The following is a 23,095-nucleotide window of genomic DNA, read 5'->3' as shown; positions in this document are numbered from 1 at the left end:
CTTAAAAATTTAAAATTATGCATGGTGCCTTTAATTGTGTCTCTCACAAAGTATGTTGACGGTTCTGCAGATGTAATTGACTGATTGGATGTTTGTGCTGTTATTACGGTCTGTATTGCTACAGTTTCTAGTGTGGGGGATGTCGGTGGGTGTACGTAGCATATACAGGTTTGTGGGGCTTGCATTTCTACATATTCCATATATATGTATGTGGGCTCTGTCCCTAATTAAAGAGCTATCAGTTAGTAGACTTATGTTACGGGATTTTACATTGAGCCATTGTTAATTGGATTCTATATAGTATGCAAGTGAGGTTGATACCTCCGTACCTCCGGAATTGCAGCAATATGTAAAGGGATATGTCTAAATGACAGCTATCCCGTGTATTTCTGTCCCGGATATTTGCAGTCATTGTGGCTGTGTTGGTAACAGAACCTCTTTGCCATGGGTTGCCACCTTTTCATATGGCCATTGTTGGACACTTGCAGGACACACAGCAGTGTTTACAGGCCGACACATAGCCATGGTCAGTACACAGGATAGCACATACTTTTATCCTCAATACATACCTATTGTTGTGGGACTTTGGCTACTTATCATATTGCATGTAACATTTACGTTTCTTACATACAGGCATAACTATTTAATGCAACTATTACATAATATATGGGACATATTAATGTCCTACAATCTCGGACATTTGCCCTTTGTTATGTTTTATGTCAGGACACACCTGCCCAGGGAGGGGCTGTCCCTCCTAATGTGGGATAGGTGGTAACCGTATGCCTACAGCTAGCTATACCCACACCTACCATAATGATCTACCTCCGAGTTGGCACTAACAGACACATGATGCGGACACACACACACACACACACACACAATACAGTCACATGGAGACGCACACGGCACCCTCAACACACACATACACAGACTACGGCACTCTCAAACACAGTTGAACACAGTACCTACGTGGACCGCAACACCGGCAGCAGTAACTACATGTCCCTTCATATCATCATACTATTACTCGCGGTTGTACTGTTCCGGTACTGTGTTCTTTCGGTCTTTCAGCCTCGTTGTTATGCATGTCGGTATGTTACACATTCCATAGTTGGAGGTATCCTATTTATTTGTACCTCCAAGGTGTTATGAATGTCGTTGACCTATCTATATATATTTGCAGATATCGTTGAATCCATTTATATCAACATATATCACTCTATCGCCCTTTCTATCTGTATATTTTATATATATATATATATATGTATATATGTACATATATATATATATATATATATATATATATATATATATATATATTTATCTGACAGGGAAAGTGACAGGCAAGCTACACCTTTCATTGTGTACTTGTCAGTGTATACTGTTTCCTGGACTCCGCACGTTTGTGTCTGTACCTGTCACATTACCCACCTGCCATAGGTTAAGGTTACCAGCTGTCCCACTTTGCGAGGGACAGTCCCTCTTTGGGCAGTTGTGTCCTGCAAAATATTTGTAAACATGGCAAATGTGCTGAGATTGTAGGACATACTTATTTCCTATAGTTTATGTAATAGTTGCATAAAACAGTTATTCTGTATCTGAACCACCTATATGTTATAGACACAGAATAAGTAAGTAAACATTACAAGAATAAGCATTTATCTAGGCAAAACAGTGAAGTTCTGATTTTCATATTGGCTGAGTGTATGTGCCGGTCTGCAGACATCTGACGTATGTCCCACATTGGTCATTTGCAGAGGTGGCAACCCTACCATAGGTACATCTTGGCTAGCAATAGTGTTAGGTGATTCTATACATGACTGCGTGTTCTACTCCTGGCAGTGGTCATTTTACCCTTCAGAGCAGGCGCTATTAGTACAGGGGTGGATAATGCTGGTTTCACCTGTTCTGGACATCATTGACCGTGATCTGCGCGATATTTGGAGAAGCTTATCCCTGTTTTGCGCATATCCGTATAGTCGTATTTAAACATCATTTACCAGCAGTGGGCAACGCATATTCCCGCTAACATGTGCTAAACATGATCTGATGACCTGCATCCGACATTCATTACTCATGCCTTCGGGATTACGTTACATCCCTTGCAGGACGTGGGACCGGGAACATGCATGACGGTCACTGCATTTAACACATGGATATCTGGGATATGTACACGTGTTATGTCGTTTTGTACGTGGAGTATACTATGGCTGTTACTCCATACTGCACTCACATGGGTAACTCAGTTAGTTTACATATTGATGAGTCCAGTTAATGTTGTGTCCGTGTGATGTTTACTGGATGTGCTCCAGCATTGGGTATGTATATCACAGTGAGCCACACACGATACTGTGCTACACCTTCAAACGACCATAGGTGGGGCATGCTGGGGTGACAAATACCTGTCATGGGTACAACACATGCCTTGACACAGCATCCATGATTTTATTGTGTGGAGCCCCTCATTAATGCAGAAGGGACTCCGTGATGACTGTGTGCAGAACAGTGCCTACACACATGTGCTCCCACGATTCCCTCTGCTCCACTAAGCGACAGTTGGTTACTCGATGTTGTAGCGACAGCAGACACTGTTTGCCCCGTTTGGTGTATGGCCTCTGACAATCGGCCGTGTACCTACCGATGTACCTGGGAACCTATACACACAGCACCACCATATGCTGATAGGCGCATGTACTGTTCAGGTGTTAACATTTCATGTTCCATTAGCTGTTGTGTGTACAATGTTTGAGGGCTGCCTATTGTAGGATTCACACAGTGGGCTACCTATACATTACAATTTACAGGTGGTCATGTTTGTGTGCCATCCATTTTACTGTGTGTGCAGGTGGAAAGGTGTGTCAGTCCGTAGGGGCCTACACTGTCAGAGCATGTGCTATACGTTCCCTCTTTGCCAAGGCATAGGCATATTGGGCACACCTCCATCTGCCTACTGGGGCAGGCACAGTGTGTTCGTGGTCTGAATCCCTCTGTACCTGGGATGGCCTTGACAATTGCGTTGGGCTATGAGGGCCTTCACCATTTTGTCCCTGCTGCAGCTGTTTCTGCAGGATCATATTATGTAGCATGACACATACTATGATGATGTGGGCACACGTGCCTGGAGAGTACTGCAAGGCTCCACCAGATGTGTCCAAGCATCCTGAACACACGCTCTATGATGATTCTGGTTTGTGCGTGTGCCTCATTATGGCGTTCTTGCATGGGTGTGTGTGCATTTCTGATGGGAGTCATCATCCACGGCTCCAGTGCATAGCCAGCATCCCCCACAAGGTGGCCATGTGGGATGTCCCCCCTGAAAAATACCTGATACAGCTGTGAGGCATGCCAGATATGGGAGTCATGGTAGCTTCCAGGGCTGCCAGCACACACATTCATGATAATGCCCTGGGCATTGCACATGACCTGGCAGTTGATGGAGTGGAATCCCTTACGGTTTATGTAGCGCCTACCATGCTCCCCGGGTGGTGACTTGATTTGTATGTGCTTGCAGTCTATTGGACCCAGTATCTCTGGGTAGTGTGCCACACGGTGGAAGTGACGCATATTGCTGGCCAACTCCTCCTGAGTTTGGGGGAAGAATATATGCTCATTGGCATGTGGTAACATGGCATCCAGGAACTGGTGTAGTACCCTGGATGCCGATGCCTGTGAGATCCCCATTATATCTCCAGCTGGCCTTTGAAAGGTACCTGTGGCTAGTATTTGCAAGCTTACACCTACCTTCATGTCCACTGGGATGGGTTCCCCTCTGTTGTTTCTGGTTCTCAGGCGTGGCCGGCACAGCTCCACTATTTGCTGTAAGATGTCCCTGTCCACCCTGTAATGCTCTACTATCTCCAAATCATGTAGCCCCTGGTAGGTTATCCTTGGTCTGAACACTCTTCTCCTCCTCCAGGGCCTGCGGTGGTTGTCGGCATCATCCTCCACAACACCGTCAGTCTCTAACACATGCTGATGAATCACAGCTATGGCAGCTCCCAACATGTACATTTTAAAAGTTCCCCATGTGTTTACACCTATGGTGCAGTGTTTGGGAATACACAGGTGTGTGTAGGGTGCTTTCACACTTTATACTATTGTGCTGTTAACACCGATGATGTCATAGGGTGTGTATGTACGATCGTAGCTACAGGGTATCTTATGTGTTTTCCTACTGGAGCTACTATTGTGGTGCCTTTGGTGTTGAATTACATTTAGCTGCCGTGGATTACCTCTTGACCTCCCCTTTACATTTCTGCATGTTCCACCTACCATTTTCTGGCATGCATCCAGCAGCCTGCTTTCATTTGTACTTTCCTAGACCAGGCTTATCTTGCGTAATGTGTGCTATTGCCAGTCTACTGTTGGTTTGCTTTGGTCTGCTATGACAGATCTCCTATCTTTGCAATTGAATGCTTCCCCTCCTTTCTTTGCATTCCAGTGCCTCCCCTATCCTATTTTGCAGGTTTCTGCGAGCAGACTTGTCAGCTGCCGTTGATTGGCCGCCGTGAGGTGATTGGTGTTAATTGCTCATTAGTACTCCAATTACCCTACTTCGGCATTTCCTTCTTTTCTTCACCTGACCTTTCTGTTTGTGCTATTGTTCGCAGTGCGTGCATCCGCTTACCAGGTTTCAGGCATATTTTCATCCTCTTACACATGCGCTTTCATCCACCATGTGTGCTCTCAGTTAAACGATTCTATACCTTCCTCCCCACCCCTGTCCTGCAGATTTGCTTAGCAACGGCCAGGCCAGATTTGCATTGCTCCAATGTGCTTACTGCTATGGTGGCACACCCCTCTGCTGATGTCATGTATCTCCTCTGAGCCACTCCTCGGTGTTATAGCACTACGCCGTATGTTACAACCTTCATCCGGCGGGACGTTTGCGATTCAGTATTACCTGCCTCATTTGCATGGCATTGACTACTAATTCATAGTTACCGCGCCGAACACTGTCGCAGGCCCTTAGCAACCCTTGCACCTTGGTTGTGGTGTTCCATGCCTACCATTGTGTATTATGGTGTAAACCTGATTTGTATTACATTGCGATTTTATGACATTTTTATATAATTTCTTTATGTTCCTGTTTGCGCACACATGCCCTGCGGTTGTACTGTGCGTTACTGTGGACATGACATTAAATGTTGTTTTTTAGGTGTTGTGCATCTTTTCTTATGCCATTGGCTGTGTATTTAGCCATTGGCATATGTTAACTTTGTAATACATGAGTCTGGTCCGCTTCCATAGCTCCGATGTTCTGTTTGGGAAAATGTAAACCGTGTTTTTTGGTTTACATTTCTGTGGGCTTACACTACACCTGCACCACTTTATGAATCACTATCTGCCTTCATTTGCATGGTGCGACACTGCTCATGGAGTGATTAGCATACCTATGCCATGGGCTGCGCAGTTCTGGCATATGCCAGTAGTGCACGAGGAACTGGATCGTACCTGAATCGCTTGACGGCCATATTTGGCATTATTCCGCCTACGCTATGCCTGCTCCTGGCACAAGCTTCATGAATCCCGGGGCTTGTTTAATGTCTGCCACCTCCTTAAATTTGCTGTGTTATTATAGCAGTAGTAAATTATAGCTACATGCAGTTTGGATATAGTTGTGCTATAATATTTGGTAAGTGATTTATAGCACATTCGACATAACTGTTATGTATTTACTTTTCAGTTCACAATGGACTATATGATGATTACTGCACAAAGCTCTTGAATTTCAGCTAGGATGCAAATATTTGGGGAATTGGGTATACTACCAGGGACTTTTATAGTAAGTAAATAGCTCCATAAGAGAGCACGATTCATAGACAGGGCATAGGAAGGCCTACTTATAATGGAACTCTGGGGGCTTGATTCATTTCTGGTGCTTTATCCAGAACAAAGAAGCAAGCAAATGATCTGAGGAAATATAAAATCCAAATTACGCACTTATAGCAGATAATCCATATGAATAGCTGACTCTAAGAAATATATTTCCAAAAAGTGTGTGATAGTATGAGATGGCACTAGGGAATGGAAGGCATTGCTGATGATGTTATCTTAAACTTTTTGCAATTTGAGGAGTCACTTCTGCATGAGAACATAATGCTTTAGTGATCCAAATCGAGGAAAGGGACAGAATTGTATGCTGTAAATCGGACTGCATTGTAGACGTTTGTTCAAAAGATCAGCTGAAGACTTGTACCTTTTCTTTCTGCAAGCTTTGATTGTACTGCATCCATGTGTTTTTGCAGCCTCCAGAGTGTCAGCCACAAAGATAAAAACGATTGTTCTTGGCATGATGAATAAAAAGGGTGTGAGGAAAACTAGAGGTATAACCAGTTAACAAAAAATAAAATGCACATCTCACTGCTTGAGGTGATAGCTTTTTTAGTACCATCAGAGTTATATTGTGTTTAAGACTATGTGCTACTTCCTGGAAACATATGTTATGAAGGCACTAAGCATTTGCGTAAGTCCAACAGCTTGCCACAATGATAGTACAAAGTAAAGGATACATAAAATAAAGTGCATGTAATACACAAACGAGAACTGCATTTAGTAACAAAAGGAAGCTGTAACTTCCAGCAAGTACTATATCATTAGATTAAAATAGTTGAGAGTAAGAGATCTCATTTGCCGCTCTAACGATTTGGTTGAGATTATGTTCTCTTGGACTTTGTGCTGCTTGTGATAGATTTTTTGAGTTGTTGTTGTGTCTTTCGGCTTTTCCCAGTTAGGGGTCGCCACAGCGGAACTCTGGTCCGCTAATGATTGGCAGTAGATTTTTACGTGCAGAGTTGCCAGCTCTGATGCACAACCTTCAATGAAGGTACGCCCATTCACGCATGTCTCCATGCAGAATATGCTCTAGCTGAGAATCGAACCAGACAGCATCTTACTGTGAGGTGACAACGCTACCGCAGCACCACCACTGCAGTATTGAAATAAAATTTCTCTCTTTTTTTTTTTTCTTTTTAGTAATTCACTTCTTTAGATAATCCTTCCTCTCATTACTCCTGGTAGTTTTTTTTCTTTTTCTCAAAGTTTTAAGGTGTCCCTGCACAATACCATCAGTGACAACTGGGTCTGCTACATGGAGAAGGTGTATAACCTAACTCCACTGCTGCAGGAGCATGCATGTGATGTCTTATTAAAGCCCATTATAGAATTTGCAGGAAAAGACATCAGCCACTGGTTTGATCTCAAAACTAAGGACATTGAGAGCTCCAGCAGGGTAGTTTGATGGTGCCATGCTTTTAGGCATTATTGGCACACCAACTGGATGTTTTTTCAGGACTATCAATACGTTCATCAATGTTTGTTCATCTACCAGTCGGGTAGATGTTGGATAACCTTGGCATAAGATAATTGTGATCTTCTGGACCTTTTTTGGATTCGACTACTAACTGTTTGTTTTTTAAGTGGCAAAAGTGGCGTGTTGACTGGTCATTACTACTCATTTATTATAGTTACATCTATGGTTCGACACTTCTTAGTATGCTTATTATCATTCTGCATACTTAATTTTATTGCAGCCAATTTGAGTCGAAGGGCGTCTTGTATTGTTAATGGCATTTTGGAGATTTGGCAGCCATTTATTCCTGTGTTGAACATGAGCTGCAATTTCATTTGGAATTCCATCTTGGCCTGTTGGTACATCAAAATACGGGCAGTCATTTTTTCATCAAGAATATATATATATTGATGTCTTGGGACTATTCTGTTTAAGGTACTTTTTGTATACAGCCTATATGACTTGTAACAGTGTCCTGTATATCGTGGTATGAAAATTACATGATTATTACCTTTTTTGGATCTAATAATCATTGTTTGAACAGTCAGTTGCTGTGCGTGAGCTTATTGAAGATCTAGGGACAGTATTTTCCCTATTTCTTGAATGTTTCATCACATGGACAATCCAGACTATATCATTGTTAATGACTCTTTTTTTTAAATGGGTAGCCATTTTGTTTTTTGTATTTGATACTGTCTGTTTTTTTCCATCAACAATTCATTTTGATATTGGCCTGTTGGTACATTGTGATACAGGTATGTCATTTATTTTTTTTCATTGAAAAAGTATGCATTGGGCTTTTTGGTTTATTGGGGCTATCCTATCCAAGGTACTTTCTTTGCGCAGCCTTTATAATTTGAAACAGTGTATAACATATCGTGGTATGAGAATTATCTAATGATTACAGCTTTTATGGATCTTATATTCATTTTTTTGAATAGTCGGGGCTGTATGTGGACATAATGAAGATTCACGAACAGTATTTCTTCTGTTTCTTATAAATCTTATTATATGGACAACTTGGACTATAAGAACATTGTTACTGGAAAAGGTTTTTTTCCTATTGGGGAGCCATTTTGTTTTTTGTATTCAGCTACTGGCTGTATTGCTCCATTAATAATATATTCGAGTTATGCACACACTGTGGACATCATATTTGGTTACATTCGTGTGCAATTTATGTGTTCTGCATTATTGAACGTTTCCATTTTGTAAATGCATTTATTAATGTTTTTCATTATCGGGCAGCTCATGTGGTTGTTTTTACTGAAATATAAGCGTTAGTGTACACGTATTATTTAATTGTCGAATCCTATAAAGGGTCTTAGCTTTTTATAGGCTTTGTTCTTATGCAAATTGTTATTCTACATGTCACAAGATTTATTAAGCTCTTGATGTTCTTTGTTTTTACAAAAGAATTGTCATTACTAAACTTTGGAAACATGAAACAGTTTTTTCTTTAAAATACTGTTTGGATTGTGAATATATGTATGTTCTTTTGATTAGATAGTTTCATGCTTTCTTGCTATTTGGTCTTGTGTACAACTTCTTCCCAAGGTGGGTTTGAAAACAACTACCACATTTAAAAGACTGTGAATGAGAACTTAATTTGCCTGAAACAGCATACTACCTCTCTCCTTCTACACCCATTCACAGTCTTCCAAAACAGATAACTCAATCACCATGTCACCAACACCACACTTTGCCTTTCCTATCCATGTCTTTACTTTTTCTCCTTCATTACTACTTATCACCATCCACTTAACACTATGCACTGTATCAAATCCCCCACCCTACCATACACCACAAACCATCCCTTCATACCTGCAAACGCACAACCAATTATCCTTTACCCTTTAATTTTTTAACTCATGTCTCCTATCCATTACACCTCACAATCCAAAAAGTACCCCAGCCTCAAACACCACTTCCTAATTGTATTCTACCTTAAAACCATTACCAGCATTGCAGCCCAACTACTACTAGGAGGTGATATCCACCCCAACCCTGGTCCAACATACAACAACCATACCACACCCAACCCCAACCTCCCATTTAAGCATAAACCCACTGATTTACTCATTCTAAACATAAACATTCGCAGTATCATAAATAAAATAGAACAGTTACATGGAATTATCTCTGTATACAACCCAGACATTATAGTGATTACAGAAACATGGCTTAAACCCCACATTAAAAATAACTCTATAACTCCACCTGGCTTCAACTTATTAAGAGTTGATAGACCTCACAGAAAAGGTGGTGGCATTGCCCTTCTTTACAAATCCAATTTAAAAGTCCAGCTCCTTCAAAAAGAAACCCCAGATTTCAACACTGCAGAGACCCTATTCACCAAAATCCTACTAAACCAACACAAACAACTAAACCTACTCAGCATTTATATACCACCAGGAGACAACCTTAAGACACTAGAATCTATACTCCACTGGGCTTCCCACTCCCTGTCCCAATAAACTTTACTCCTAGGTGATGTCAACATAGACTGGAACACTATGCATTCACCCATAGCCACCAACCACATAAACCTATATAATTTCATACAACTTATACACTCACTCACAAGAATTGACAAAACCACCAAACGAGAATCCACCTTAGACTGGATCCTGATTAACCAGCCCAATACTGCCCACCTATCTGGAATACTACCTGACTCCCTCAGTGATCATAATCTAACCTTTCTCCTTCGGCACAAAATAAAATCTACTAACACCCCTGCTCTCTTAAAAATCCATTCCCAAAAAAACTCCCCAGAACAGTTCTCAGAAGCCCTAAAATCCTGTGACTGGGCTCCCATAAAAACACTTCCCCTGGATAATGCAGTAGAATACTTTAATGCAAAATTCCTTGAGATTTTAAACCAACTAGCCCCAGTAAAAACTATAAGAATGCGAAATAACCCTGCCCCCTGGTTAAACAAAGCCACAAAAATCTTACTCAAGACTAGAGACAAAGCTTGGATAACTTGGCAAAAATACAAAACTCCCATAACAAGGCAAAGCTTTGCTGAGCTCAGAAATAAAGCAAAAAAGCAGGTTAGGTTGGACAAGAAACACTACTATATTTCCCTACAAAGTAAACATAACAACAACCCACAAAATTCTGGGCTGCAGTGAACAACATCCTCCAGCCTGGTAAAGTCACCACACCACCCCCTGGTATCACAGGTACGGATCCACACATAGACTCTAGTTTTAATAACTACTTTACCTCTTCAATACTGAACCTGGTAAGTGCTATATCATCCATGACCCAACATCAACCCTTAAACTACCAGACTAACTCCATCCCCTTCACTTTTAACCCAGTTCCAACTACAACCATTCAAAATCTCTTAGCTAAACTCAAACCTACCACCTTAGCTGCCGACAGTCTCCCAGCTCAATATCTCCAAATTGCATCCAAGGCCATTGCCTACCCTGTCTCCCTACTCATTAACATATCTATCTCCTTGCATTCCATTCCTTCATTATGGAAAATCTCATATATCATCCCTCTCCACAAGGGAGGTCCATATACTGACCTCTCCAACTACCATCCCATTGCTATCCTATCACCCCTCTCAAAAATTCTAGAAAAATGTATCCACCATCAAATCCTTACGCATCTGTTAACTAACAACCTTCTAACTAAAACCCAACATGGATTCAGACCTTCCCATACCACCAACACTGCTCTAATTAACTTCTCCAATACTATAAACTCTCATAGGAACCAAGGGAAGCTGGTCTCTGCCATCTTCGTAGACATGTCCAAGGCATTTGATACAGTTTCCCATAGCAAACTCCTCACCTGCCTAGTAGAACTCAGCCTCGATGACTCCACCCTAAAATGGTTTAACAGTTACCTAAACAACCGGTCAACATCTGTCAAATGGGGCAACTCCCTATCCCCCCACTCCCTGTCACATGCGGTATCTTACAAGGTTCAATCCTTGATCCCCTTCTCTTCAACATATTTTCAAATAATCTCCACCTAGCTACCACTAAAGCCAACATTGTCCAGTATGCGGATGACACAACTCTAATCTGCTCAGCACCAAACATCCAATTACTACAAAGTAAAGCCCAGGAATCCTTCACTGAGGTGGGAAACTGGCTAAACAACTACCAACTAATACTAAACCCCCAAAAAACACAGCTAATACTATTCCACCCAATCAATCACTCCTCTGCAACCTTTACCATCATGTCAACCAATGGCACCCTCATCACCCCAGTAACTGAAGCCAAATTCTTAGGCATCACTATTGATCAACAACTTAAATTCAACAAGCACGTATCCCAAACTATCTCTAAAGTCCATAAAAAACTTGGTTGCCTATATTGTTACATACTATTCCTAACCCCCGAAACTAGAACAACAATAGACAGAACTCATCTCTTATCAACACTACTATACGCCTCTCCTGTCCTCACCAACATTAATAAAACTAACCTGAACAAACTCTCCACATGCTACAATAAAATAGCTAGGTTTGCTGCCAATAATAGATCATATTCCCACCACTGCCAATCGTTAATTAAACTGCACTGGTTAGAATTTCCAAACCTCCGACGCTAGCACCAACTGATCATAGCCCATCAAATTCTTTTTCATCTGGGGAAGAGCCCTGCCCTAGCTGACATACTAAACTTTCACAACCCCAAAAGGGAACTACGTTCATGTAACAAAACCCGATTGAAATCAACCCATGCAATAACAGTGCTGGGGAGGCCCTATTCTCTTATGATGTTGCTAAAGTATGGAACACTCTCCCACCTGAACTCAGGCTACAAAGTCACACAAGCACCTTCAAGGGCCTTCTTAATTCACACCTCTATGTTAACCCTCTTTGTAACTGCAAAGACCCCCTTGAAGACCCACTACTCCATATAAGTGACCCACTGTATGCCTCCATTGCATACACTATATTCTCACCTGATATACTGAGTTCATATCATGTTATCGAAAGCCGATAATGTTGAATGCCACAATATCGAACACTATGCATCGAACGCTAAAAATAGCGAAGCTGCAGAACATCGAATTCTTTCCTAGGGAAAGAATTCAGTTGTCCGTTTCTGTGGCTTCGCTATTTTTAGCACTGTGGTGGAAAGTTACTGGGGTTCAGGTAAGTGTGTGATTGTGTGGACGTTAGGTTTACGGCGTGGGTTATGTGAGTTAGGGTTAGGGCGCTGGTGAGGTGAGTGTGCGATAGTGACAGAGTTTAGGGTTAGGGGCGGGTTAAGTGAGTTAGGGTTAGGGCGCAGGTAAGGTGAGTGTGCGATAGTGACGGACCTTAGGGTTAGGGTTGGGTTAAGGTAAGTGGATAGATAGTAGTGTTTGTATGGTTTAGTGTAGGGTTAGATGTATGATTTTAAGTGCAAGTGTGTGGATTGCTGTTTTTTTTTTTGTGTGCCTGTGTTGTGTGAATGTGTTTCGGAATAGCAAATTTTTTCCCTGGGAAAAAATTTGCTGTTCTGAATGTTCGATATTGTGTGCTTTAGATTATTTAGGTTCGATTAAATGGTGTTCGACGTTATCGGCTTTCAATAACGTGATATAAATGTGATATATTCACCTATGTTTTTTTTTGTTGTAAATATTGCAAATAACCTGATATGTTTTTTTTTTTTTGTAAATATTGCAAATAGGGGTTCTACTCCTGAGTATCTTATTGTTTGAGTATCTTATTGTTTTACAAAATTGTTCTTGTACTTCTTTGTTTCTCTTACCTTGTATACCAGTTTTGTATTTTTATCTAAACCGTGTATGTACTCTGTTAACTTCCTTGGAGCTTTTCTCCCCAGGACTCCACTGAAAACGGGCACTTTGTTTCCAGTTGGATTTATCCTGGTAAAATTATGTTAAAATAAATACATAAATAATAAGTAGGAAATGTAGATATTTGCTGGCAAAACATATGTGGACACATTTAAAATTCTAAATAGGTGGATCACATTACATGCTGTAATCTGCATAACTTATAGCGGACACATTATGCGAAGGCTGTGATTTTGTTTAACCCTCAGGACAAAGGCAAACTTCTTGTGTGAGGAGAGACAGCTTTTAAAAATGCTCGAGACTATTTTCACACAAGAAGTGGCAGTAAACTGTCAGCATGGAATGATGAGATGCTAAGTAAGTGGGATTTAGCTTAAACAGACAAATAAGAAAGTGTAATGATTTAAACAGTACACTATAAAGCTAAATGTTAAAATAACACAAGTTCCTGGGGCAGGCACCTTCAAATATTCAAATAAGTATGTACCTTACTAATAGAAAACCCCACTCAAAAAAAAAAAAAAAAGAAAGAAAAAACAGTGACGTTATTTACATTAATACCCATCTAAGGGAAGATGTGTGAAGTGTACAATACGCATACCAATTACAGTGGGCTAGTAAAAAAACATACTACAATAGTCCCTTAAAGAAAATGAATACACATTTGAACCACACAGTAACAGCCTAGAGAAGTTTTGTAGAAAGTGAAAAAACATTGACAAACAGAAGAAATGAAATTAACAATACATACTTTTAGATGGTTATGAAAGCAATCACACCTTAGTTGAAGCTTTGAGAGAATTTATAGGTCCTGCATTTTTAAGTTGTTTTTAGTTTCTTCTTTTTCACATCAGTCCAGTTATTTTTCTCAGAAGATCTTTTTAAATTAGTAGATGATGACCAGTCCATGCCCTCTGGAACTGAGATAATTTTATTATTTTTGATGAAAGAAGTTGCTTCCTCGACATTGTTGAAAGATCTCATTTCATTCTGATTTTTGCAGGATAAACGTTGTGCTTTGATGTTATTTTGTTTAAGTAGTCTCACAAGTGGTCATGCATTCTTCCTAATTTTCAAAATTCTTGAGGAGTAATCATTATCAAATCTTATTTGGTTTTCTTTGTATGTCAAGGGGCTTTTTCTCCAGGCAGACTTAAGGATAAGCTCTTTATCCAAATAAGATAGGAACTTCACTACAATGGATCTTGGAGTTGCATTAGGAGAAGAAGGGATAGGTTTTCCTATGGCTCTATATCCTCTCTCTATTCCATTTGACAAGCCTTCTTTTAAATCTAGGATTTCTGGTTACAAGGAATTTAAAAATAAGATGATGTCCTCACCTTCTGTTTTTTCTGGGAGGCCAAATATTCTTATGTTTGTTCTCCTTTCCCTGTTCTCCAGATCATCTATCTTGTTGGTTAACCAGTTGTTCTGTTGCACAGAAATTCACACTAAGACTCATCTTCATTGAGTCTCCCATCTATATCATTTAGTGAAGTTTCAAAGTCCAAGATTTTAGATTGTTGCTGCTATAGTATTTATTTTAGGACATCAGTCTGTTTTTGACAATTTTCCTTTAGATTTTCTAGATTATCTGTGAATCTGTCTATCTTAAGAGACAATTCCTTTAGCATGGCAGACATTAATTGGATTTCCTTTTTAGTCAAGTTTCAGAATGTGAAGATTTTAAATTGTTCGTTTCCACACAGATGAAGTAATCTCCAAATTGTCTGACAAGAAAATTTCAAAGAAAACACCCCAAAGTTGATGTTCTTATAAAACAAAGGTTCCTCAATAAGTAATTCAACTTTGGGAACAAAAAAAAAAGATTGTAAATTATTTTTGTCCTGTATTCTAGTAAAGTATTGTGGAACTCAAAAAAGATGCTGCTACCAGTTGGCCATCTAGGCTCCACCCCTATAATAAATAATTCTGAATTATTTATTTCACTATTGATATATTTCCTTATTTGGCAGTTGATGGAGCTATTGAAAAAAAAAAAAAAATATATATATATATATATATATATATATATATATATATATATATATATATCCACAAAAAGACCTGGAACTGGTCCACAAAAAGCCAAGAAATCCCTGACACAATAGATACACACCTATTATTCGATCTGGCCTTGGTAATATTAAGTCAAAAGACAAGACAAATGAAAGTAAGGATACTTTTGGCCACACCAATATGGTTTTACATTACTCATTGGATTCTAAAAGCATCTAAAACATTGTAGGGAGAAATTGGGCCATCTTACACTATGATGAGGGACTCAAACAAAATCTTCCTGATTTCCCTTCATTTACTTTTGAGAACAAGCCTAACATAAAACGGCTATTGCAGAAACCAATTGTTTCCAGACAAAGTGACTCTTGGACTATGACAAGATGGGGTTGTTGCACTTATATTGAAACCAGCTATGAAGGTGACATAATAGAAATAATTAGGGGTATGAACATCCGTGGCATGTTCAATTGTCAATCAGAGAGGTTAGTCTACTTGGTAAAATGTATGTCATGCCCTGCCTTCTACATTGGTAAGACTAAAAATGCACTCAACAAAAGGATATACCAACACTATTATAGTATATCCAAAAGGGACATGAAGAGTGCTTTGACTAGACATGCTTGTACATGCTTCACTTTTAAGAAGTTCACTTTTTTGGGGCTTGAACAGGTGGAAGCAAGTGCCTTTGTTGGTGATTGGGAAAACAGACTTCTACATCAAGAGATTTATTGGCAGCTGGCTTTAGAAGCAGCAAATCCACCTGGATTGAATAACTACATTTCTATTGCTAGTGAACTTAAAAAAAAAGCCAACACATTCTTAGCAACATTTTAAAATTGCTATGGCTTTCTGTAGTATTTTCACATTCTAAATTTGTTCTTAGACATTTATAATTGGTTTTATGTGAAAGTGTTTTTTGATGTGTGTACACCTTTAAGAACATTCCTAGGATTTGCTCAGCCTGCCTACTGATTGACAGTTCCTGGGGGTGTGGTTTTACTACTTTGAGCTTTAAATTCAGTGTTTAGAGGAGTTTTCATGGTTCTGAAGAAGCCTATGTTTAGACAAAAGCACTTAACCGTGAATCGCAGTGGTTTTACCAATAAAGGATTGTTTCTTCCTACAACTACTGTGAACTGGAGTGGTTTCTACCATTGTTGGATTCATTTGCTGTGGTCTTTAGGATTGCCACCCCTCCATTTTTTTTCCAGACTATCCGGAAATCAAACTGATTCTCTAGTAGTCCAGGAAACACTGTACAAACTCTGGTATTCTGTTTCAAAAAGGAAACAGACTATCGGAGTTTGTAAATTGGCTGATTTATTATGCTTTTTTACAGAAAAGCATAGTAAATCAGGCAAAAGCAGGCAGCAGGAATGGAAGAAGAGGGCATTCCCCACCATGTGATGTCATCGTGACATCACAAAATGGGTGGAATATGGGTGGGAAAGAGGGTGAGGTGGGCGGGCTTATTGGTGATGTGAGGGGTGTGGCTTTACTCCAGTTTTAGCTACAACAAAAGGTGGCAACCCTAGTCTTTGGCTTCCTGTTCAGTTGTTTGTTCTTTTATATATATATATATATATATATATATATATATATATATATATATATATGGGCCTACTTCAAATCAGCGAAAGCTGACATTGTCAAAACCCATTTCATGGAGATCAGTTTAGCAAAAATGCACATAATCAAAAATTTACAACACTGAATCCTGGAACATCGAAATGAGGGTACTAACATGTAGTTAGTTACAGCACCAGTAACGTACCTGTAAGTATGCCCTTTTCTTCATGCTACTGAGATCTCGGAGTATATTTTTTAGTTGAAATTTTTGCAATGATGAATGTATAACATTTGCAAGTTTATTATTTATCTCATTGATACCTATGTGGTCTGGAGTGTCACATCTCTAGCAGTTGGAACACATCCTTGTATCCCAGAGCATTTACTGTAAAATCAACTTAAAAAGTTTAACATAAACATATGTAAACATTCTGTTACCAATACACGCTATTAAACTGCACAAATAGCAATGCAATCAGAAAGAAGTATTCTTTCCAGTAATAATAGTCAGTGCATTCAAAGTGTTTCCATAAATACTAATACAACACAAAACAGAATTACCTCGTGTGGCACACTGGTGTAGTAGTTAATGTTGTTGCCTCATAGCAAAAGGTTTTCCTGTTCAGTTCTCAGCTGGGGTGCCTTCTGTGTGGAGTCTGCATGTTCTTCCTCTGTTCATGTGAGTTTCTCCCACATTCCAAAGACATGCATCTGGAGCATTTCTCCCCGGGCCTCTGCTGAAGATAGGCTCTGTCATAGTCGGACTTTCCCAGTCAACAAATTCTAAATAAACATATATTTTGCTAAACTTTCACGAACAAATTATCATATCTTGGGGATTGTATAACCTAGACATATATTATAGAACATTTTCACATGACAGCAAGGAATTCCTGTCTGATTGCATGTTTGAGATATTTACAGAAATATTTAACTAACTGATATCTCTCAAAATCTGCAACTTACAGCGCAAATATCAAAAACTATTTTCTTCAACAACATCAAAGGTTTCCCCAGTGCCATGCAATAGTTTGTAAGTCACTTATTTTTTGAAGTATTAAGTACATATGGAAATATGGTTTATTTTCATAATCAGTAATAAGTACCTATCTAGGTATAGTGTGATATCATGTGATATAAATGGATATTGGCAATGAATTTTCCTGTCTCGTGCCATAGCATTTTACACCATACCTCTTAATGGAATGCAGGTCTCAAAAATACAAGCTTAAATATGAATAATAAGTGGCAAACAGCGATTCATTTCTCTACTGCAGTTCATCCTAACTTAACAATCATAGCGTCATTTTGTTAATAGCTTGTCCTTTTTAACAGTAGCGTAGCTATGGCTGAGTGAGAGGTGCAACTGCCCCAGACATGCGACAAGCTAATACAGATCTTTCGTTAATGTAATACCAGCTTTTAGCCAATATTGCATTTGTGGTCAAATGTGAGTGCTGTAGTGCTCCTGTGTGGTCTAAACTAGTAACTGCTTGTCACATTGTTTCAAGCAGTTTGCTACACTTTAAAAGTAAAAAATTGATCTTTTTTTGTTTTAACTAAAACCTGAGTGCTGCAGAAGTCTGTGCAGACAGGGTATAAACTATAGCAAATATTTGCTACATTTATAGCAAGCAGTTTGCTACAGTTTAAAAGGATTTTTTTTTACTAAAACATGAGTGCCATAGCGATCCGTGTAGGCAAGTATAAACTATAGCAACTGTTTGCTACATTTGTAGCATGCAGTTTGCTACTGTCTTAAAAGGAGATTTTTTTTTTTAACTAAAGCAGAAGTGCTGTGCTGTGCAAGCAGTCTTGAGGGAGGGAGGATTGGAGGCAGGGCACAGAAATGAGACCTGAATGACTGGAGCAGGAGGGGAGGGGTGTCATGCATCTGGCCTCCTGGTTGGTTTGCCAGTAGAGGGGGGGGTCATATATTTAACTGTAATAAGTCAATTACTTACAATGTATAGACTGGCCTATTATAGTGAAGTGCTTTTTTCTATTTTTTTTCCTCTTCACTTGAAGAGCGGAGGGGGTCAGGTGCTGATTCACAGTACCAGCCCAGGACGCTGCTTGAACCAGCTATGTTTCTGCTATTTACTACTGCCTATTGTTAGCTAGTAAAGCATTTATTTAAAGAAGCTTGACACCCAAAAAAAGCTCTAGTTGCCATAAAGCACTATGGGTGTTAAATGAAAATTTACAAAAATGAGATACAGGTCTGAATGTTTTATTTGAGGTGCTTATGTCTATTATGAATTGTTTAGATTCAATTTTTGTTGGGTTTGAATGATTGGTTTGATGCCATGTTGGTGGCTTTATATAAATGATGTCTGATTACTGTGTTATCCGGTACTGATGAAGATATCTTTTCACTGAAACCAGTACAGCGGCTTTCATAATCCTCAGGAATCTCTGCAGCTCTTGCAAGTTAATGCAACCATACCATGAGACATCCATTCCTCTAAACACAAACCCAGTATCTGGTGCCAAGTGCTTCATAAAGTTAAAAATTAAAAAACTTTAAGCAGTTTAAAGACACTCTTAAAGATCATCTCCATGCAAATGCAAGTACACTCCTGAGACTGTCATCTTTTGGATGAGATGTTAAGCCAAAGTCCCAGCTGTTTAAGTTAATGGTAGTTCAGGTGGATATATGGTACCTATCCAAAAGATTAAGTGAAGTTCCCTGATATCCTGGCTAAATTTTCTCTATTAGTATTAATACCATGTTGGGTCTCCCCTGAAAAGAGGCTACTAGCCTAGTGGGACTAATGTGGTCAACAAAAAATAAATAAATAAAGCAGATGCTCACACAGTGCATATTTGGCACTGATGAGACTGCTGCCTGGTATGTTATATGGCCCATTGAATTTATATTTATTATATTTAACCTTTGACAGGGATTCTATAACTTGTTCCAAGGTTATTACTGGGGAAATTAAATTCTCAGGGCTAGTAGGAGCAACAACGTGTGTAGGAGGGTTAAAGTTGGCATTAAATCTGTCTGCTAATATATTAGCTATATTCTTGGAGTCATAATGGGTGATATTACTATGGATGATGGAAGATTTGTAGTTTCCTTTGGATTCATTAGCTACCTTAAAGCTAAACTGAAAAAAACATATATTTTTTCAGCAAGTCTTGAACTTTTCTGCATTGTCAATGCCTCTGTATCAAAGTAAATGGTTACCGTTATTTTCTAATTTGTTATACCCCAAAATGATCTGAAGGAGGCTGCCATGGCTAGCATGATTTTGTGTTACAGTTAATGTCTTTGCATTCCTGATGTCATGTTAGAGAGACAAAACAAAATTATTAAGATGAGGGGATCATTTACTATGGTTTTCATTCTCATCAGATTATAACAGTGCTGTGACAGCCTGCTTTTTACTGTCAGCATCAGTCTGCATTTTTAATTACTTTGCTTCCTTACATTTTCATTGCTGGCCATCTCTATTACACCATTTTAAGGAATGTTTGAATGACAGGCTTGAAAATGTACATGAATAAACTGTTATTTTCAAAGTAACAACTGTAGTTCAGTGCTCAAATGTGAGAAGTCTGTCCCCTGTGATTAATAAGTGTTACTTGGGCTGAAATGGTTTGTGTTGCATTCACAGTTTTAAATATTGTTGCTAGAATTAAAGTCCTTGATGTTAATATTTCTCCATCTCACTGGTTTGTCTCCAAAAAACAATGTACAATGCAAAATTGCTGTAGGAAAACACCATAAGAAATATGTACTTTTAGAGAAATTACAGTGTAGAAAAATATGCAAAATCAAATACTAACAGAAAATAAGATGATATAGATGAATGTATTTGCTTTTTTCTTTGTGACACTGGGTTTTATTAAAGGGAAAGACATCTGCATCTGAAAACTAAACTTGAAAGCCTTGCCTTTGTTCAGACTCCAGGTTACACTATTTATCTGAGGTGTGACGCTGGCAATCTATAACTCCATCCATCCAACCTCAACCCCTTTTCCCATTTTTGCACAGGGGGTCAGGGGGTCCCTACGAGGCAGATTTAAATGTCATTGTTTAAAAGGAATTGTTTTCTTAATGGCTGTGTAGTTGGGATAAGTGATCTGACTTTATTATTCTGCAACTCTTACTAGACTTTGCCACATAACAGATGATACATGCAGGAAAGAAAGGTAAACACAATTATTAAATGATGTTTTTTTTCTGTATGTGAAGTGTTTAGTGTTGGATTACAGGAAAGGAAAATCCCTTTATGGAAAGAAAAGTTAACCTTTGGCTAGAGTTTTCCATTACGTTCATACACTGCTTTACATTTTCTAACAGTGTTTTCAAGTTCCTTATTGGCATGTTTCAGTGAAGTCTTGAGATAGGGATCTGGGGATTTCTTGCAACTTCCCATTATTTATCTTCTTTTGTTGTACGGTTTATTAAAATGGGAATTCCACCAGACAGCTGTATTCCTGAACTGACAGTTACATTTAGGATGGCTGGGTACTGACTTTTCTATGCAACTATTCAGGTGCCTGTAAAAGTCAGGGTTGAAAATAGCAACCATCTTATTTGGGTCAGTTTGCAAGGAATTGTTGGGAATTTTGCATTTGTTTTCTACAAGCTGAAGTAGGTTGCCTTGGAGAAGCCCCTAAAGGTGGTCTCATTTGGTGCAAATTAGTGCGTCAATAATTGAAATCCCCTAGTAAGAAGGTATTTGGTTTCATATTTACTGCCTCAGTGGTGTCAAGATAATTTCTGTGATCTATGGGCAACATTGGTGGGGATCTGTTTTTTTGATTTGTTAAGGGCAACTTTGATCTCCATGAGCTCCCCATTAGAGTTGTTGTAATCTGATAGAAAGTAATGGCATTTTTGACAAGTATCTCCTGCAGTTCGCAGGGGTCTAAAGGCATAATAGGTGCTAAACCCAGCTATGGAGGGAGTTATGTCATTACACTGAAACTTTATCTCAGTAACGATACAAATAAGAATGAGTTTTAGTTGCTGGAGAGCCTCACGGTCTGGCACTTTTCTATTTACACTGCTAGCATTGAGTTTTCTATACAGGAATGTCCAGTAGAAGGATTATGCCTAAAAAAGGCAATATGGGGCAGCTAAGGCTTTGGACAGTGTGCAGAAGCCCTAGTATGCCAGGTGTAAAATATATTTGGTGAAACAGGAACTCTTATCTACCATATCATTCCAAGCTGACACATACTAGATCCCCTTAGAAAGACATTAACTACTTTGCCAAATATTAATGCCAATTGTTTTGCCTTTGTACCTAGTTATCATTCTTGATGAAGGCAAGATACTGCTCAAGACCTGAAGCTAGCACATACATAGTAAGTTCTGTCATGTCTCCCTGCATTTCTCTCTGGCTGAAGCACCTCAGGTCCATAGCTCTTAACCTCTTGCCATAAAAAATCTGGACAAAGCCAAACATCATGGGGGACAAACCACAAAAATAGGGACAAATTTCAAACATCGCTCTTATAAACTTAGAAAGTTGCTAGAATAAAAGGTCTTGTGTTAACATGCATTTTTCTGAAGGATATCTAGTCTGAAACTCAAATGCCTGTCATTATTTAGAGAATTCAGCCCTCATTGATTTGCCACAAAAATCCAGGAAATCACATATTTTATGAGGAACAAAATCCAAAAATATGAGGCAAAAATCTGGACACTTGAAAAGTATGCTCAGGTCATTCACTCCCATATGTGCCGCCACTAGGTTGCAGTCATACCTATCTGGCATAAGGAACCTTGGGGCCCTTGTAACATCACAGATCCTGGCACCAGACAAGCATCTTACAGTCACCATGTTCTTGTTACTTCTGATGAGTGTGGAGTCTATATACCTAACCATAGAGTGAAACATGACTAAAACATTTTCTAAGTGCTTTACAAAACAACAACCAAATAGTGTAACATGGTTTAAGTTCAAAAATAAACACTAAAAAAATGCAGTGAATTTGCTAAAAGCAGTTCTTGCTAAACAATAAAACATACTACGAGAAATGAACAAATGTTTTACCTGCAAAAATTGTGTTCTCCCAAGCCTAACTTCTCTGCATCTGCCAAGCTATGGATATGGAATTCTTCATGTAAAATCTCTGAGTTCCAGTGTATGCAATCCGTTCCAGAAACAGTCTTGTTTACTATGCCTCTGTATTCAGTGCCATTGTTATCATAATCAAAGCAATTATGAGTAAGATCTAGGAGGCAGAAAATAAGTAGAATTTTAGGCACAGCATTTTCACATGACAAACGTTCAGCTTTTTCTAAGAGTATTCTGCTCCTACATACAGCTGTGTTACTGTAGAGTAAATCCACTGACTCCTAAACCATCCTTTCTTTGTCAGACAGAAAGGAATGAGGATGTAAACAATTATTCAGCCAATCCCATTGTCTTGTATTTTGCATTTTTTGTGTGTAAG

At 39.1% G+C, this 23,095-nt stretch overlaps 1 protein-coding gene across 1 annotated transcript in view; it reads right to left on the bottom strand.

The window, feature by feature from the left end:
• The window catches only part of HGFAC (HGF activator), a 1,210,481-nt gene that overhangs the window by 681,978 nt on the left and 505,408 nt on the right, over positions 1-23,095 (bottom strand). Inside the window, exon 8 of the mRNA XM_044072728.1 lies at positions 22,693-22,873. Coding sequence (XP_043928663.1) covers positions 22,693-22,873 — 181 coding nt within the window. The remainder of the gene's footprint in view (positions 1-22,692; positions 22,874-23,095) is intronic.

This window comes from Protopterus annectens, chromosome 5.part0 (genome assembly GCF_019279795.1).
Source record: "Protopterus annectens isolate FY-2018-M chromosome 5.part0, PAN1.0, whole genome shotgun sequence".
Taxonomy (NCBI): domain Eukaryota; kingdom Metazoa; phylum Chordata; order Ceratodontiformes; family Protopteridae; genus Protopterus; species Protopterus annectens.
Note: the sequence above shows the minus strand (reverse complement) of the source record. Positions and strands in the feature narration are given on the sequence as shown.